At 33.8% G+C, this 19,792-nt stretch overlaps 2 protein-coding genes across 6 annotated transcripts; both read right to left on the bottom strand.

Annotated features, from left to right (window-relative positions):
* Nucleotides 1-3,799: 3,799 nt before the first annotated feature.
* LOC110819301 (Homeodomain-like superfamily protein) lies at nucleotides 3,800-5,924 on the bottom strand. 4 transcript variants are annotated; one of them, XM_022048439.2, is made up of 6 exons: nucleotides 5,649-5,864; nucleotides 5,500-5,576; nucleotides 5,318-5,357; nucleotides 5,078-5,192; nucleotides 4,887-4,959; nucleotides 3,800-4,814 (listed from the first exon to the last, which is right to left on the bottom strand). In XM_022048439.2, the coding sequence occupies exons 1-6, from the start codon at nucleotides 5,722-5,724 to the stop codon at nucleotides 4,050-4,052; spliced, it is 1,146 nt and encodes a 381-aa protein (XP_021904131.2). In that variant the 5' UTR covers nucleotides 5,725-5,864; the 3' UTR covers nucleotides 3,800-4,049. The 4 variants fall into 4 exon arrangements, with proteins under 4 accessions (XP_021904131.2, XP_021904128.2, XP_021904129.2 ...); XM_022048436.2 differs by having other exon boundaries at nucleotides 3,800-4,959; nucleotides 5,649-5,924; XM_022048437.2 differs by having other exon boundaries at nucleotides 3,800-4,959; nucleotides 5,078-5,183; nucleotides 5,649-5,924.
* A 6,278-nt stretch (nucleotides 5,925-12,202) lies between these two features.
* On the bottom strand, nucleotides 12,203-19,299 carry LOC110819194 (Outer membrane OMP85 family protein). 2 transcript variants are annotated; one of them, XR_002540629.2, is made up of 5 exons: nucleotides 18,556-19,299; nucleotides 17,373-17,858; nucleotides 16,314-16,814; nucleotides 12,509-12,650; nucleotides 12,203-12,415 (listed from the first exon to the last, which is right to left on the bottom strand). XR_002540629.2 is itself a non-coding variant. In XM_022048306.2 (4 exons), exons 1-4 carry the CDS (start codon nucleotides 19,120-19,122, stop codon nucleotides 12,570-12,572), a joined length of 1,635 nt encoding a protein of 544 aa, XP_021903998.1. In that variant the 5' UTR covers nucleotides 19,123-19,299; the 3' UTR covers nucleotides 12,203-12,569. The 2 variants fall into 2 exon arrangements, 1 of the variants encoding a protein (XP_021903998.1); XM_022048306.2 differs by having other exon boundaries at nucleotides 12,203-12,650.
* Nucleotides 19,300-19,792: the final 493 nt, after the last annotated feature.

Raw genomic sequence — 19,792 nt, 5'->3', positions numbered from 1 at the left:
GGTTTACATTTCTTACATAGTAATTCAAAGTACCCAATAGAGTTATGGGAATGACCCATTTAAAAGAATAAACGAAAAATAAAAGAAATAAATGAAAAGTAAACAACTGAGCATTCTATTCGCAACCCTTTTATGGATCGAGATCTGGATCTTGGTCCTCTTGATCTGAAATGGTTAATAAAAGAATGAGTTACACTAGTCTAGTAAGAATATCATACTACTCACCGATATAGAAATAAAGATTGGTAGAAATCATAAAAACAACTAATGGAGCTCTTAATTTAAGTAAATTTATTTATCATAACTAAAATTATTTACCGCATATTTACCATAACGAAATTTTTAAAACTGACTCATAAAGGCAATAATATAACCAATATCCTAATATCATATTCAATTTTTCAGAACAACAACTTCCTCTTTTATCTACCTACTGATATCCATGGTGGTCCATATGGATGTCCCTACTATGCGTGAACAATTATTCAACATTGTCAACTACCCGCCCGTCACCATACCCCGTCCAGTATGAGCGCCAAAAGTACCATCCCTCAATACTCCGTTCGATATGAGGGTAAAACGAACCGTCTTCATACCTCATCCGGTATGAGTGCCAAAAATATTAATTCTCGATACCTTGTCCGGTATGATGGTGAAATAGACCGTCCTCATACCCCGTTTGATATGAGCGCCAAAAATACCAATATTCGATACCCCATCTGGTATGAGGTAACATTCACGGTAGGGTTCCCTATGTACTTGGGCCGTCCACCATCTCTCAGGATATCTAGTAAGGCTACCGTTCATCCATTCAGTTAATCAAGCAATTTTCTGTTTACATTTAATTTTTCATTTTTCTAATTTAACTGTAAATCACGTAAAACAAGCAATACATGCATCAAGAAAACATAATCGAATCATCATACTAATTTTAGTGTATTATCATACATTTGAAACTGTAAAATCAATCAATCAGTTAAAATATGACAAATAGTAATAAATAACCAGTTTCGGCTTTATTACTAACCTGTAATTAATTATCAAAGTTTTTTAAGTTTCACAAAATATCATATTATTGATAATTAGATTTCAATTTCATAACAAAGAATAAGGTGATGGATTCTTACTCGAATTGGTATCCGCTAAACTTTTAGTTACGCTTAATGGATTCTTACTCGAATTGGTATCCGCTAAACTTTCAGTTACGCTTACTAGAGATCCCCGGATTTTATAGATTTTCTTTTGGAGATTCAAACACGCTTCAAGCATCTAGAAATACCCTAAAAAATCTAAAATCGGTGTTAAAACTCTTTTCGGCCAATTTCAGAATTCCAGCACGGTGGTATCAAAGTACGTTCCTCAGAACCATTCCTTACACAAAAACTTTATGAAACACCAGAAATAATGGATTATCACTCAACTATTTCTTATGAAATGCAGGGACATATGAGGAGAGGAAGACCCCACTAAATCGAGTAGCCTGGGAGGGTTCGTTTCGAGAGGATGTGGACCGACTATTTTAAATGTTGAAAAGACTTATTGCTGCCCAGCAGACCCGGTAGGAAAGGAGGGAGCTTCCTGACCCTCCCCCACTACCACAGATTGAGACACTCTTGCAGCGGTAGGATCCTAAGCCACCCCGGTATGACCCTGCTCCTCCACAGTACCATTTGACACCACCATAGTATGACTCGGTGCCCCAACCGCATCACCCGGTACCATCACAATATAGTCCGGTGTTCCAACCGCATCACTTAACATCACCATAGTACAATCCAGTGCCTTTACCGTATTATCCAGTACCATCACAGGGTCATTCAGTCCATCCCCAGTACAATCCAATCCCTCTTTCACGGGATCCAGTTCCTCCAATAATGGACGCAGACTACATTGAGAGGTATAAAAGACTAAATACATCTACTTTTGCAGGGGTATCCTCATTTGAAGAGGCCGAGTACTGGTTTATTGAGACAGAGAAGGCCTTCACAACTCTTTGGATGATTTCCGAACAGAGAGTTATACTTGTCACCTACATGCTGGTAGGAGAAGCAGGCCACTGGTGGCAACTCAAGCAAGTCACCCTATCCATTACAGTCACTTGGGAACAATTCTTAAGGGCCTTCAATGCAGAGTATTTCCCAGAGCATCTCCGACATCTAAAAGAAATGGAGTTTGCACACCTGGTTCAGAGTGATATGACTGCATCAGAATATGCCTGAAAGTTCCTAGAATTGGGTCGGTATTCCCCTGAGAGCATGATGGATGAAGGTAGAAATGCAAGAAAGTTCGAGTGGGGCCTCCGTCCTGAGATTAGGTAGCAACTGTATGTATTTGAGTTCAGTACTTACTCGGTCGTTTTAGCCAATGCACAGTTAGTGGAGAGGAACTTTCGTATTTTTTCTTCAGCAGTGGGGAACCTCAGACCCTCAGTTTCACACCGCAGACTAGCACCTACTGCACCTATTCAGCAGAACAAGAGACTTATGCCGATGACTCAGACTCCTCAAATTTCAATAACAGGACGTGGTAGGACTTGCCAGCACTGTAGTAAGGATCATAGGGACCGACTATACTATCGCCTCAACAATATTTGCCGCAATGTGGGAGTGTCTGGCATTAGGCGAGGGAGTGCCCGAGGAACCAGAACAACTTGTTGTGCGGCCCGGGTATTACATAACATATAGTGAGTATTTAATATGATTATATCATAATATGAATTTTAAAATAGTTATTTTAAAAAAATATTTTTACTACATAATTATTTAATATTTAATATAAATGAATGTAAAAAAATATTGTCACTTTAAAAAAATAGATTTTTTTTTTCAGATTTTAAACGTAAATTTTTATTGAAAATTCAAATTATTTTTCAAAATTTACAAATTATAGCTTTTATGTATAAATCTATCAAAAAAATCTGTAGGCTTTGAATTTTATCAAAATTATTCTTTTTACTGTAAAAATACTTTTAGAACATAATACATGGTAGGATTTTATTAAAAAAAACAAAGCATTGCTTAGCAAAGCTTCTACTTTGGGCTATGCATGGTGCATGCCCAACACTGATCTCATCTTAATAATATTATTTATGATATTGTAGACACGAAGAAATATATATATATATATATGTGTGTGTGTGTATATAATGTGTTTATATAGGTACAAAATCTCAAGATACTATTAGCAAGAATTTATTTGAGGATATTCAAATATGACAAATATGGAGAACAACCAAAGTTCTGCTATAACCAAGAAGAAGAGATATTCTTGCAGATATATATACTGAAAATATTTCTTGTTATTTCCACCAACCATAGGCATTTTTAGGAGAGATTACTTAATAATACTAATAATAATAGAAGCAGTACTAGTATAGCTAATGAGAGTTTAGTGACAAAAAAAATCCTATTTTTATATTAATAATGTATTTAAACCTATATATGTCTGCATAAATAATTTTTACTTATTTATATATTTATTAATTAGATAATATACATATATTAATCGTAATATAATATAATAATTTTTAAATAAAAAAAATATACGTACTTATAATCTAGTCGAATCTATGATTTTTTTTATAAATAAAATTATATCAATTATTACAATAATAAATAATTAAGTCTTGAAGGGAGAAATCTTTTTTACTTACATTGTCTTAAAATTGTAATCATTTTGTAAAGAAAAAAATCATAATAATAAAGCTTCTATATATATATATATTCTTAAAGCATGTATATGTATGTGTATATACAGATAAGTATCTAACAGCTGATTAATTAACTAAGAAAACAACAAATAATCTAAACTATAGTCATGATCTGTTCTTGATATTCACCAAATTACAGCTTATTACTTTATAGGACATGCATCCAAAACAAAATAAAGTTCATTGCCCTTGCATGTATTTGTACTGGATGGATGAGTAACATGAATCATTAATAAACTTCTTAACTTACTTATCATTAATTAATTAATTAGTTGTCATTAATTAATTAATTTAGTACATCTATGATCAAGAAATCTCACTTACAACAATTTGTCTGCATTCACAAAGTCAGATCCAGATCGGTACTACTTCTACTTGCTACCCTTGTATGTATCTTCATCTTCCCATTATCCTCATCATTCCCATCATCATCATCTCCTTCCTTAAGTGACCTGTTGTGCAGTCGTTTCTTCGAAGACGAAGAAGAAGACAAAGAAAGTGACAATGTACTATCAATTACTCGATCATCATTGTTACTCTCGTCACTATCACCGTGATTATTATTTTGATCATCATTAATGTTTTCTGTTACTTTGAGAGATAAATTCAAGTCCAATGCGTCTGAACCTGAATCCGAGCTGGCCTTCCTTTTCGAGAAAAGATTTTGTCTTTCTTGAATCCTTAATTGCTTCAATGATGATGGCCAGCTGTTAGTATTATTAATCATATATGACGACCTACTGTTGTAATTCTCCAAGTAATTTGTCACTATTGCAGCTTGATGATCATAATTATGACCTGCTTGTCTCTGATCATTTATGATAAGCTGATTTTCGGAATGTTTCGTTAGGCTCGTCGGTAGGTTTTGATCTTCGGAGATTCTATTAAATGACGGAAACCTTTGTACTCGAAAACATGACCTAGCCGATGCATTCCTCGACTCGAATAAAGACTCCGGTTCTGTCTTATCCTCCCGGCCAAAAGACCGGAATGTCTCCAGAGAAATTTCACTTCTGCTTCTTCTGAATTTTCTATCAGCTTCTGAATTGAACCAAGAATTACCCAGATGGGAATTGTAATTGGTCTTGTTGTTTCCATATATTTTCTGTGCAGGTAGTACTAAATTAGCACCATTGCCAAACCCTAATCTGGCTCTATCCATTAATGAAGTTCCAACCTTGTAACTATAATTAGGGCTGTCAATCTGGTTTTGTACTCCGTGAATATTTCTCCATGAAGGATCACTATATCTAGAAATTTAAAAAAAAATTAAAGAAATTATAAGGAGTAAATGCTATATAAGTTTATGATGTATACATATATATGAGAAAAGAATGAATTTAATCAAGGAATTTTTTTTTTCATTACCTTAAAGTAGAAGAAGAACTGGGTCTTGGATTAAAATTTTGCAGCATGGAGAGTTGGCTAAGGTTGTAAACGTGAGAATCTCCACCTTCAAACAAAAACCCTTGATCTGTTGTTGCTAGTATAGTAAACAACAATATAGTAAACAATTAGAGTAGAGAGTTAATATATATATATATATATACATACATATATAACCTAAGTTGAATGTGTATATATAATTATATATCTTCTTGGGCTTACCTTGATTTGGGTACTCGCTTATCTTCTTGCTTCTGTACATCTAACATGCAATATTACATAAAATGAAAAGGAAATCAATAGATCAAATTAAGCATGCCAATTATCGATATCTAATTTGTATGATGGGTGTTAATTCAATAATCAGAAAACAAAATTAAGAGATGGGTTTTTTCAATATGTACCTGTAGATGGCTCTTGACATGAGCTATGCTAAGGCCTTTGATGTTCATCAATTGAAGAACCAACTTGGGTGTTGCTCCTATATATATAATTCATTATTTTATATGTATATATATTAATTATAATTATCAAAAACAAATCAAACACTCACTTTCTTGCCCTCCCAGTCTTTCAACAGCATGAACAAAGCAAAGATGGAGCTCAGGAGTCCACCTGAGTCTCGGCATGTTAGAACGAACATACTGCCTTACAGATGACGATGATCCTGATCCTCCCTCTCCGGGATTCTTCGTCTTCTTCAATCCACCATTAATTTCCTTCTCTTCATCAACTGATGAGCTGCTGTTGCTTGAACTCGGCCCGTGAATTATCCTGTCCGCTTCCCCACGATCAAGTTCTTGATCCTGATCATCATCGTCTTCAGAGTCTTTCTTTGGAGAAAGATTGTCAAAAGGGAAATTATTATGATTAGATGTCTTGGAAATTTGAGAAGAAGAACCGGTAGTAGTATGATGATGATGATGATGATGAGTTGATTTCATGTTTCTTAGCTGTCTGTACTTTTTGGGGTTTGGAAGTCTAGAAGGAGAATGAGGAAGAAACAGCTGTTAAGAATTAAGGGTCTTGTACTGGGTCTATAAGCATGACTTTGAATACTATGCTTTCACATTTCTCACAATTTCTTGCCTATATCTTGCTGGTAAGTTAATACAAAAGGCTGAGATTTATTTCTCATATATATATACACTCCCATATATAATTCTTTTCAATATTTATATATATATATAGTAGCAACCGGGAATATTAAGGGTTGGAGAGTAATAATAAATTGGTCCAAATCAAAACCCTAGTCTAATTGGGAAATAAAACCTGATCATCAGCTCCCTAACATTTTTTTAATAATCTAAAGTTGTGTATATTTGTCATTATCTACATCCATGTGCGTTTATACATATTATACATAAATATATATACAATATTGCATATTATAACGTTTATCATAAACCATCAAATTAGCATACCTTAAATTCTAATTTTTGAAAAATTGAATGAACAAAGTATGTGTATAAAGAAAAACAGGTAGAGAAAAAGAAAAGGCGAGGGTTGTGAGCTCATGATCCCAGAGCTGTAAACCAATTCAAGAAACACATAAGAACATATTTTCTTCAAGTACGTTTTAGGTAATTGATTGGGAGAAAAAAATGTGCATGTGCATTTGTGTTGAAATTGAAATTCACTGCTGAACTGTCAGTCACTCATTATATATACATACATGTGTTTTTCTGTATATACATATATATATATATATATATATATATATACATGTATTAAACCAAAAAAAAAAAAACATTGACAGAAATACTGGTACAGTCATCCCGTCGAGAATCACGGATTCTTTGTCTCTTGTCTATATACACACACACATATATATACATGTAAGGATGTTAATTTGTATATACATATATATGCATGGTTACATGTAAGGATGTTAATTTTATATATACATATAAAAAAAAAAAAAAAGTATTCGAAGACTTGTGAGAGACTAAAATTGTCAACAGCTAGGCGTTAGTATAAAAGCAATGCACGGGCAGGTCAACTGTGAGACCCAAGCAAGAATCTTGTGATCAATCAACACATAATACCCAGCATTAGCTCATCGAATTTTAAATTTAATATTAATATTGATTAATCCCAAAGTTAAGAAATTTATTTTTAAACAATAAATCTTTTATTATCTTTATATATATATATATATATATATATCAAAGTAATCGATTAACCAGAAACTATATCATTTCCATTAATGAACATATACATATATATATATATATATGTATGTATCTTTTGAAAACAATAAATATACAAAGAATATATATAATATAATATATAATTTTAATACTTGTTACTTTATTTCATATTCACATTAAAGTTTAACTTTCGGTATAATACTTTAATAAGTTCGTCACATTATTCATGCAAGAAACTGTAATATTCCATCCTCGTGTGTCCTCCATATTCATTAATTCTTTTCGTGTACCATGACAAAAGATTGACATGAGACCACAAAATTAACTGATATTAATAATAATTCTACAAACCCAGATAGAAAAAAAAATATATATATATATATGAGAAAACCAATCAAATGGTGTTATATATCCACATTGGTGTTTTTGAATACATATAATTTAAAAGTATCATTTTCTAAATCAAATATCAAATAAAAATTATTTTATGTTGTGTAACAATTATATATAAGATGATAGTAACATTATATTTTCAATAATAATTTGAAATTGTACCCATTACATACAATAGTTAAGGTTGATCTCATGGTTTTTAAGCTTTGTACAACCCACAATGGAGAGGACCGTAATTTATTATGTTGGGGCAGCTAGAATCATAATAAGAAAGCGATAGGCTACACTTTGATTTAAATTTAAACCCAAGTAAAAAGGCGTGCAAAACTCACAGGCATCTCGAGAGAAAATCACACACCACCCATAAAAAGTATTCGTCGTTTGATAATATATATATATATATATATATATTATATGCTGTTGCTATAAATTGTCAATTGAGAAGTCAGTCTAGTGGGTATTGAAGACTGAAGTTGGTCACGCAATTTGTTGCGCTTAGGCCGCTACAGTTATACAGAAATGCAATAATTTGCATTGACAAACACTAGTCAAGAATATACAGGACATTAGTTCAAAAATGTGTACAACATCATCGAAAGAATAAAAACAATGTTCAATTAATATTTGACTATGTCACTATCTATATACTGCCTTTTTTATATTATGAATATAAAGATAATATTTCACAAGTTAGGAGATATTTAAATCAACTTGTGCATATTTTAATGAAATCAAATTTTAATTTAACTAAAGATAATTTTAATTACATCATTGTTAGAGATAATAACAACAAATGTTCACTATAAATCTTAAAGAACTTGACTTATTTTTTTATTAATATAAGAGATGATATGAAATATTTATAATAATTATGAATATTCGTTTTACTAATCTCTTTTTTTGGATGGTCATAGTATACTTAAGTCAATTTTAGCATACACATACTAAAATTTCATTTTGGTATGTGAAAATATTTAATATTCGTTTAATAAATTTATATGCTTATGCATATCTTTATCTATAAAAATACACCCCAAAAAAAAAATTGCATTTCTGTGGAATAATTAAGCATAAACAAAATAATTTTCTAAAAATCACTAAATACAGCACCTTAAAGCTCTTGTTTGTCGTCTTTTAATTTTTTATGTTCTAAATTTATTCATATATTTTTCATTCACAAAATCTTACCAGTTAATAATTATAATAAAGAAAATAATCATAGTATTAAAAAACTTCAAAAATATTATTTTATATTTCGATAAGCATAGAAATTGTACATGTTTATATTAGTGAAGGTATATGTATAAACATTAAAAAAATATAAATTAAAAGACACACTCATGGTACATAGTTGATCCAATAAATGGTTTAGAAAGATAGCAGTGTTTTTAATAATTTATTAGTGAGGTTAATTATGCAATTTAATATAAATGTGGGGCAGTAATAACCAGTTAAAGCAAATTAGATTATTGCTAATAAGCAATAATAATAAAAATAATAATAATTACAAATTATCTTGATAAAATATTGTTTCACGTGTGAATTAATAAAACTAGTTAAGCAACGGAAATGGAGAGGCAATTGGATGAGCAATGGCAGTCTGGTTGGGCTGTGAAGATAAATAATATAAAAGGCCTGACAGATTCGGCCTCAACCAACCTGTAAAGTCAACCAACCAACACTCTCTATCTTTTGCTTATTACATTTTTTAAAAAAAAAAATACACATACAGACATAAATTTTAAAATATTAAATTAATCTACGTTCTATTTTTAAATATTTAAATTAATTTATGTATATATATATTTTATAATTTTAATACCTATAATTTTTAAATATTTTTAATTTAATATTAAACTGATAATACAAACTTAACACCTTTAGTAGAAATATCACATAAAAATAATTTAAACATGCAAAAATGCATAGCAAAATTAAATACAAGTAGAAAATTGGTGTAAATTTTTGGATGCTTCATCTGAAAGTTATGTTATTTTATATTAAAATTAATGTAAGGATTATCCAAGAATAGAATAAAACAAGGTAAATGGATTATAGATTATCTATTTTAAAATATTTATTTCAAATTATATTTAAAAGAGAATCGAACGCCCCCTATTAACGCGGATCTACCACTTCCATTCTCTTCTCTCTTAAAACCACAAACAGAGAAAGAGGATGTTTGTCTTTTCTTTCATATTATTATCTGACAATTTGTTTCTAAAGAATCCCCCACATCATCATGAATTGTTTTTCTAACGTACATGGGACTATAAGAGGATGACATGACATGACATGACATGACATGGCATGGCATGCATACCATGAAGTACCTACATCATCATACATGCTACTACCAACCCCCCCTCCCCCTTCAAGGAATCCAACTCCAACATGACCTCCACTCTCATGAACCATATGCTTTGTCAGAGCCACAGCTGCTGGAATAATCAGTTTATGGGTTTTATCACAAGGGGTAGAAAACTTTCGTACTACCAGATTCATAGTCCTCGACTTCAATGGTGGTATATGCTTAACTTGCTATGCTCTAAGTTCATGGTATACTGCTGCCCAGATAATCACATATTAGTTTTGGGTTTTTAAATAGGCCAGTGGATTCATCAAATAGTCCCCTACCGTTTTGTTCTAAGTATTAAGAGGCTGAGTTTCACCAAATGGGCCCTTTTTTTTTTTTTTTGGATAAAAGTAGCATGCTTGCAATTTTTTCTTTTTAATGTTTTCATGCTTCAGATTCTTTTAAACATTTCTTTGGTATCTAATCAGGTACCCAAAATCAACATTTTTGCAGAATGAATTTACCTAGATAGATGAAAAACAATAGTTTTGTTAAATACAAAACCAACTTACTACTTAGAAGTATATTATTATAGTTTTTAGTAACTTTAAGATTTTATTCTTGTTAGTATTTAGTTTCCATATCTGTTCCAATTAATATTAGTATTCTTTGATCTAATTCTATTTGCAAAAGATTATTTATAAAGTATTATAAATATCTTCATAATTTTATTCTTATTTCTTGTGATAGACTTTGGTAATTCAATAAAATACTTGAATTTTTCAATTGTAAGGTTGTACATGCAATCAAACCTTTTATTGTGATGCTACGACTTTTTAAGCAGTGTAACAGCTAAAAAAAATCCTAGGCAGACCCTAATTTGAACTACATTAAACCCCTAACTGCACAGTATTTAGTTTTCACAACTATCATACCTTTAGAAAAAAAACTTCATATGATTTTCGAATTCTATGCAATATTCTTTTTCATTTAACAGTTGGATGCACGAAGAGACTCAGACTATGAGCATTTCGCAGCATTTGTCTACAATTCTGTACCACTTTTGTACCATACAAGTCAGCATGACAACATCCATATCAATGGCTTTGTCGTGCAACCCCAATACAGTCCTGGAAGCAAAGCCATTTCTTGTCCTTACTGAAGTTGATGGGTGTTCGATAAGAATATAGCAGATAAAAGAGACATTCATTGTCATGTCTCCATGCACCAGTAAAAGACAATATATTATTTTTTTTTTGTGCTGTCCTAAAAGTATACCCTTTATCTAGTCCTGCAGCTATATACCTTCGTCTAAATCTAGGGGAATTAGATTGCATAATTTATCTTAGTCCTGTAACATAACACTACCAAGATTTCCTTTAACTAAATCTGGGAAAATTATGTTGTACCATTTATCTAGTCCTCCAATATAAACTACCAAAAGCAACTTCTGTAAACCAAGATTTGTTTTCCTTATCAGACTTACTGCAAGTAATGCTGTAAGAAACCTAACCCCCCCCCAACCCCAATCTTCTATCAGATAGAGAAAATTATAAATGAAAATTTTGAAGATTAATACTCTTTGAATGTTATTATGTAGCTTTTCTTAGATCTCATAAAGCATTTCTTAGAGCAAAAATTAGATGTTAGCAAATCTATGTCAATCGCATGCTCAGTAACTGACAGGCTAAATAAAAAATCACAAAATGATGTTGGCCAAAATTAGATTCTCATGCTCATGGAAAAAAAATATATTTAAAATCCATGTCAATTGCATCTAAATGCACAAATGTCCATCACATCTACAATGCACAACTGCCAGCAGTACGTCAAACTCCCACATACAAATCCTTCGTTTTTCAACAGAAATTAACCATAAGAATACCATATCTATTTATTATAGGTAGAAACTCATGAACAAGTGAACTTATAATTATAGATGCATGGGTTGTTTAACGGCCCTAAAAAAGCTTTTGTCAATAACCCAGGTTCCTAAACCAACTAACGGTAAAACCTTAATGTAAGCCATTTAACCAGTCCCAAAACCATTTAAACGAGTGAAACAACAGATGGCTGCTTAACTGATCAGTCTAATCAAGCTTGCATTTCTATCAGATTTCTTGGGCTTTTCTTTTCTTCATTCTGAATTCATAATTTATATCATAGCAATAGCTTTAAAAACTCTCAGGGAATAATAACATTGCAATTTTATGGGGAAAAAAAAAGTCGATTGCATTATGATCACCTCAAGATCCTCTCCTGGACTTAAAAAGAAATAATGACGTATTCCTCTTATTTTCCCACAAAACCAATAGTGACAATAACATCCTCTGGGGAAGTATAGGAACTTGACCATTCAATGGTTTTGCCAAACACTCAACAGATGGGGTTACTATGTTTATGCTAACGCCTAAGACACAAAAAATCATTCTCCCCCGTTTGTGCATCATAAAATGCCTGCTCTCTGACCTTTACAGTCTGGGTACAAAACACAAATTGAAAAATCAATTTGTCTAAACTGAGATCCAGTGAAAAAGCAGAATAATCAGAATTATGGAAAGACCCTACTACCTGAAGTGACAGTGTTCTATGTGTCATCTCCAGTGGTAGACATTAAAAAGAGTTCCAACATCTATGAAGCAGAGAAGGTCAGGAAAAAGCCGGACTTCCCATGATCATGATCGAATTTTTTAAGTATGTAGCAGTAATTAACCTGAAATCAAAATTTAACCACATCAGTAAAACAATATAGAATGGAAATGAATAACCAAACAAATATTAGAACAAGGGGAATAAGGTGAAGGAGGTTGTTGTTCCTAAGATTTCCTGCATCTTCGTGCCCATGCAAGGACCACTAATGATTCTTCGGTTTGAATCCTATTCAGTCTTCAAGTATTCATTCTTTTTTAGTACTAAAAGAAAAGATAGTCTTTAGTTAAATAAAATAACTTAAAACTATCATTCATTTTCTTGTGAATTTGTTATATTATCTCTCATCATATCCACTCTATGATTATTTCTCCGTCATATAACCGTTTGCCCATGTTTACTGACACCAACTTCAAAAAGTTACAAATGAGTAGGTATCATAGCTATTTCACTTGCTATTTTTTAGTTCTTTTTAAAGATAGAGATAGTCATTTTTTGTACAGTTCGTAGTTTGGGATCCAGTTATCAGTTAAGATATAGAAAGATAGAATTGAGGTTTTTGAATAACTAATACTAACAGTTTGTAAACACTTAAATATCCAGTTATCAGTTCGAGATCTAATGCTAACAGCATTTGGAAGAAAACCCATAAGGGTTTTAAGCATCGGCCGCACAATTCTCCCGCCCGAAAGTAATTAAGGGACACATGGCAGCACCCACGGAGATCTGGAGGGACGTGTGTCACGATCATGGAAGAAGTATTTAAAACTCCAAAACCCAAGTTTGCTGGACTGCCTTTTCTCAGTGAACCATTGAACTGAACCGTCTCCATTCGGGGAACCAACCCTTCCCCTTCCTTTCTCCATTTGGTGCACCCGACGCCTCTAAACCTTTACTCTCTGATTCCGTGGTGGTGATTGGTGTTTTGAAGGGGATGTTCATGCATCACTCCATGTATTTAAAGTGTTCTATTGTAAACTCGAATAAATCAAGTAATTATTCAAGATTAATCTCATACTTTCAATCCCAACCTCTCTCTCTCTCTTTCTCTCTCTCTCTCTCTCTCTCTCTCTCTCTCTCTCTCTCTCTCTCTCTCTCTCTCTCTCTCTCTCTCTCTCTCTCGCTTCTCTCTCTAAACTCTATGTTTCTCCAAATCTCATTCTCCTTCTGCTCTCATCTTCCCCAGTCTTCTTCCTCCTCCCTCAGCAATCTCAATCTCGATCTTTCTCTTTTTGTTACTATTCTCTCTCTACTTTTTTTCTCTTTATAACTCTTTCTCTCTCCCGATCTTCCCCTACTTCCATTTTTCTCTCCTGATCTTTGTCTCACTTTTGCTTAATTTATTTCTTTTTTTACTGTCTCGTGGTTCCGACATGTCAAGGTCAGCTCCTAACAACTTGGTATCAGAGCCAATGGAATCCAAAAAGACTCTTGAAAACTTTATTGTTATGGCTAAGAACAAGGGAAAAACCATAATGGCTGAACCTCAAAAGATGCAAGCTTTGGGAGAAAATATGCGTGAGGTGGACCAAAAGCTTTCGAATGTTAGGTCCAAAAATGTATGGATCTCAGCAGCAAGCCCAAGCCATTATAGACCAAGATTGGCTATGCTCAACCAACAATTAGAGAGGCTCACCAATCTCTTGCAAGACAATGCACAGCTAGGTGAAACAGCCGCAAAGGTAAGCCCCTTTGCTTCTGTTTTGAATGTTGATAGAGGAATTTTACCAAGCCTTAGACGGGGTTAGCAATGGGTCGAAATAGAGGAGTAACCAAGCAAGAAACCCTACCCTGAAAATTAAAATACTTGACTTTGAAGAAAAAAACCCTAAAACTTGAATTAGAAGAAGTAAACAAATGTTTTCATGTTTTCAACATTCTAGAAGAAAATAAAGTAAAAACAGCTTCGATGTATCTAGGGGACAGAGTGGAAATTTGGTTTCATGGGCTAGCAAATGACCCTCAGATGTTTGAATGAGAAAATATTTGAGAAGGAATTGTGTAGAAGGTTTGGAGGACTAGTTGGAGTAGACATTGTGAAGGAATTTAACAAATTGATACAAGAGAATACCATTCTCAAATATCAAGAAAGTTTTGAAGAAACGAGGTCGTTGTTATTGACTGAAAACTCCAGACATTCTTAAAGATATTTTATTTCCAGCTTTATAAGTGGTCTAAAGGAGAAACTTAGATCGACAATGAGAATGTACAAACTGCGCACCTTGATTCAAACATTTGAATTGACTCTATGACAAGAACAATCAGTAGATGTCATCAACCATCATAATAAACCAAAGCACTCAAATACCTTTACAACTTTTTTAAAGAAAATCTTCCCAGCATTCAAAATTTTCAGGAAGCACCACCCTTGAGGGATCCAAATCATCCAGAAATGAGGAGAAGCAATATTTGCTAGATGCAGGTAAAAATGCTTCCCAGGACATCAGTGTAAAGAAAAAATATTTATGACCATGGAGAACTGTGAAGAAGAAGAAGGACAAGGTGAAGAGAATCAATCTTTGGAGGAAGAGCAACAAGATAATGCAGAAAATCCTTGACCTTATCTTTGCAAGACATAGCAGGGGGTTCTTCAAGTAGCACGGTAAAAATAAAAATTAAAAATGAAAAAAAAAATTAAAAACGAATAAATAATAATAATAATAATTCTTTGGCACCATATATTTGGAAGCTGAATTTCAACATTGGAGACAAGGTTAATGTTTAAAGGGAGAGTATTGTTGAGAACCTGTTGCATCAGAATAAAAATAAGCAGGGAAGTGTAGAATCAGCAAGGAAGCAGAATACTAAAGATGAAACCGACTGCAGAAAAGCAAAAATCAAGCAGCAAAATATGAAAGATACAATCGTTTGCAGGGAAGCAAAACCCATAAGAGTTTTAAGCGTCGGCCATGCAATGCTGCCACCCGAAAGTAATTAAGGGACATGTCATGATTCTGGAGGGGGTATTTAAAATCCCAAAACCCTAGTTTGTGGAACCACCATTTCTCGGTGAACCGTTGAACCAAACCGTCTCAATTTGATGAACCGACCCTTCTCCTTCCTTCCTCCATTCAGTGCACCTGAAGCCTCTGAACCTCAGCTCTCCAACTTCCATGGCGGTGATTGGCATTTTGCAGGGGATGTCCATGCATCATTCATGTATTTAAAGTGTTCTATCATAAACTCGAATAAATCAAGTAACTTGTTCAAGATTAATCTCATACTTCCAATCCCAAGCTCGCTCGCTCTCTCTCTCTCTCTCTCAACTCTCTTTCTCCCAATCTCACACTCCTGCTCTCATCTTTCTCCATCTTCTTCCTCCTCTCTCGGCAGTCTCTATCTCTCTCTAAATTCTCGGTCTTTCTCTTTCTGTTACTATTCTCTCTCTGTTTGTTTTTCTCTCTCTATAACTCTTTCTCTCTCTCTCTCAATCTTCCTCTATTTCTATTTTTCTCTCCCGACCTCTTTCTCACTTTAGCTTAATTTATTTATTTGTTATTGTCTCTCTGTTCCGGTGAGTTACATGTCAAGGCTAGCTCCTAACAATTGCATCAAATCAAAATATAATATCAAAAACTTAATTATTTTGAAGAAGCAGCCAGTCAGCCAACATGAATATTCCTTCCTAACCATAGAATGACCCAGTAAAAGGAAACATAATCATTTATAAAAAGAAATAAAAGAAACTATCCAGAAACGAGAGGAAAAACAAACAGAACAGAACTACCTCCATGCGAAATAGATTTGTGGGAACAACAATCCCAGCTCCCACAGAGCTTCGAAATGATTCCAAGAACTTCTGTCGAGAGAAATTTCGATACTCATTCTCTGTTAACTTGGCAAGATTCCCAGCACTTGCAAAAACATGTCCATGGATTCCCTTTTCTCTAAACCACCTCAATGGAAAATCAAAAGAAACATCAGCAAAGGTAGTAAATGCCAGGTCTCCTCCAAGACAGTCCCTTCCAGCTGGGTCAGCATCCTCATCATGAATTTTCCTTCTTGGCTCCATAGGGCCAAGTCCTCTAGTCTTAAATCCCCACAATGCTGCTGGCCCTCCCAAACTGCAAACAGGAGATATGTTGCCACCCAAGAAGAATCTCTCTGGCAAGGACGAAGGCCTGTCCAAGTATCCACTTCCCCAGGGAAAAATAACACCACAAGAAACCCCAAAATTGAGTGCAGCATGATAAAATCCGAGAGGAAGAGCATAACGCAGGTCAAATTCCTGTCATAAACATCAAAAAGATTTTTAAGAAAACAGTGATTCACGTACATAAAGATTTAAATATTCGATTAGAGTGAATAAGTGTCATGTTTATTAGCAATTATCAGTAAACTAAAGCGACATTGTTGGCGGTTAGCCACAAAATTAAAGTCAAGCAAATATATGGTGTTATGCCAGACTTGCAAAAGCTTCAAAAGCTTTGTGAAGGGAATAATAGTTTACATGAGAGGACCAAGAGGATCCATCAAAGATAAGCCAAACCCCCAGGTATTTCAGACTGGTAACACAAAATAAGAATTCGTGACATGATGGGGTCAATGTCTTAGATTAGTACAATAAAAAGCCTGTGAAACTCTTCCTGAAACATCCGGCAATGTTAGCATATCTTTTCCTTGGATCGTAAAATTTTTTCAAAATACAATATACTTCTAAAAACATTATCTTCAAATACAGAAGGGAACATATCATGTAAATACTCTTTGCTGCAACAGAGGAGTTAACACAGTAAATGACTTAGATTAGTACAATAAAACCACAAGGAAATGAATTGTGCTAAACCTGGCGTAAAAATCGTAAGCTCCGACTATCAGGTGCAACGCCACCAATTTGAGTGGTTGATGCAAAAGCATATCCCCGAGTTGGCCTCAATTGAGAATTTCTCCGATCAATCTTAAATGTGTACTTCAAGGATGAAAGTAAATTATGTCCAAGTTGCCTCCTTATTGATTTCGATGACATTTGAGATGGATCAGTCAAGGTACGCCATGCAAGATTGTATGCCAAGTCATGGTTCCTACTTGAAAATAAGCCAAGAGAAAGACCTAATGACCTTTCTTTGTAAGAAGAAAACTTAAGCCAATCTTGGGACAGCAAGTATGCTCGTGCGGTCAGAGGAGTTACCAATGCTCTGAATCTGGGCAAATACACACCAAAACTTACCTCTGCAGAATGGTCACAGCCATAAGCTAAAGAACCATCCCAAATATCTCCATATCCAAAAATGTTTTTGTACTTGAGAGATCCTTCTATACTTGAAGATCTAGCCTACAACAGCATTATATAATTTCAGAAACCATCTATACATAGCAAATCCTTCCTAGTAACACAATTTAAGCATCAGAATTTAGAGAAAATCATTTAGATAGCTTAGCTTCCGAATGTATTCTCAAATAATAAGTGGGATTGGTATTACACAGGAAAATACATGAAGTTCTTGAAGTTACAACTCGTACAAAAACTAAGACTATGACTCCTTGAAGAAAAGGACATGAAGCCTATACTAGTGATAAAATGGATTATGCAAATTTCTATTGGCCATAGCTCTGCACATCAGTTCATAACCCAATCAGAAGTAAAATAGGTAAATGTTTTAAACACCATTAACCATCGATTACAACAAAAAACTGACGTTATTCCACTCTATCAAAATAAGAATCTTATATAGAACTATTACTGTTAGTCTAGGACTCTAAGTTCAACATATCTCAAAATCAGTACAAGTGAAACAAACAATTTCTCTTCGTTTCATTCCATATTTTCCTTTTCATTTCCCCCAATTTTCTCGGCAAACAAACTTAAACTAATTGATTTATTAAAAAAAATAAAAATTAGCAACATATACTATAATCCCAACAAAGCCTTCCGGCACACTTACTCCAAATTTCACATCAACCAAACATAAAAACGTATATCCCACCGAACCAAATGCAATGGACACACGCAAAATCGAAATGAACCATACCTCAGGTTTCGTGTATGCTCCGATTTGACCCGATAAAGGGCTTTTGGTCTCAATAACATCGATAATAACATTAGCGGTGCCGGGAAGCTCGGGCGGGCCAGAATCGAGCGTTATCTTGACGGAATCGAAAATCTCAAGAGCTTGAAGCCTGAAATTGACAAGTCTCGCCACGTTAAGGAGCTCTTGCATGGAGGTCACTTGCTTAAGCGATTCCAGCTCAGCCTCTATCACCTGATCCTTAGTCTTCGTGTTGCCCTTGACGATCACATCATGGACGCGCACTGGCACGGGCCCCGCTTGCATCCGCCGAACCAGGGCCTCCGTCTTGAGCCTCTCCTCACGGGATCGGGCCACCGAGGTTTGGGGGCTCGGTGGGGGCGGTTCCTCTTCGTATTCCTCTTCATCTTCTTCTTCGTCCAGTTCTCCCACTTCGACGTCGTTTTGGTCGTCTTCTTCGATGTCATCCAGGTCTTCGTCCTTGTCAGCAGCATTCGGGCGTTGCTGAGCTTGAGCGTAGGGCTTGAAGGCTGAAAGATTCGGGTCCAGTTTCATTTCTGGATTCCCCATGAGAGAGAGGGGCGACGAAGGAGTGGAGTAAAGAGACACAGAGGGGTTTTAGGGAAGTTACTTTCTGCCTTGGACAATGACGATCGTCTGCAGTCTTTACTACCAGAGTATTTGCGGTGGTCACCTAACTTATTCGTATTTACGTCCCCATTTCAGGAGTTCTGTACTTTTTATCTGGTGTTTTTCTTTGAAGGCTTTTAAACTAAATGCTTTTTTTTTTATTGGCTTAAATACACAATTTGTATAATTTATTTTCTTCAAATTAACTTATGTATTATAATTTATTTAAAAAAAATTATACATTTAAAATTTATTTAAATATTTCAACCGTTCATATATTCTATCACATTATTCTACATGTAATTGCATATTTTTATTTTATATCTTATAATTATAATATGGTGCTATGCAAATACACACTATGCATTTTTATCTCAATCTTATCCTTTGTTTTTTTCATCTATTTCATAGGTCAACCTAAAAAAATTTAGTTTTACAAATATGACAAAACTTAGCATAAATTAATAAAATTAAACATTTTTTTTAAACTATTCTTCATTTTTTTTTCAGTTCTCACATATCAAATAGTTATTAATATTTTTAAATCATTATTTAATTTAAAAAAAAATTCAATAAGGTAACTATGACAGATTATTTTTTTATATTATAG

This window comes from Carica papaya, chromosome 2 (genome assembly GCF_054855325.1).
Source record: "Carica papaya isolate Zhongbai chromosome 2, ASM5485532v1, whole genome shotgun sequence".
Lineage (NCBI taxonomy): Eukaryota > Viridiplantae > Streptophyta > Magnoliopsida > Brassicales > Caricaceae > Carica > Carica papaya.
This window is presented reverse-complemented; position numbering and strand designations above follow the sequence as displayed.

Excerpts from the sequence above, each read along its gene's own strand:
- LOC110819194 (XM_022048306.2), bottom strand. The coding sequence starts at position 19,122 with ATGGGGAATCCAGAAATGAAACTGGACCCGAATCTTTCAGCCTTCAAG. Across the intron at positions 17,859-18,555 it reads GAGCATACACGAAACCTGAG|GCTAGATCTTCAAGTATAGA; the intron begins GTATGGTTCATT and ends ATGCTGTTGTAG. Across the intron at positions 12,651-16,313 it reads CAAATCTATTTCGCATGGAG|GTTAATTACTGCTACATACT; the intron begins GTAGTTCTGTTC and ends TTTTGATTTCAG.
- LOC110819301 (XM_022048436.2), bottom strand. The coding sequence starts at position 5,724 with ATGCCGAGACTCAGGTGGACTCCTGAGCTCCATCTTTGCTTTGTTCAT. Across the intron at positions 5,577-5,648 it reads AAGACTGGGAGGGCAAGAAA|GAGCAACACCCAAGTTGGTT; the intron begins GTGAGTGTTTGA and ends TTATATATATAG. Across the intron at positions 4,960-5,077 it reads AGTTCTTCTTCTACTTTAAG|ATATAGTGATCCTTCATGGA; the intron begins GTAATGAAAAAA and ends TTAAATTTCTAG.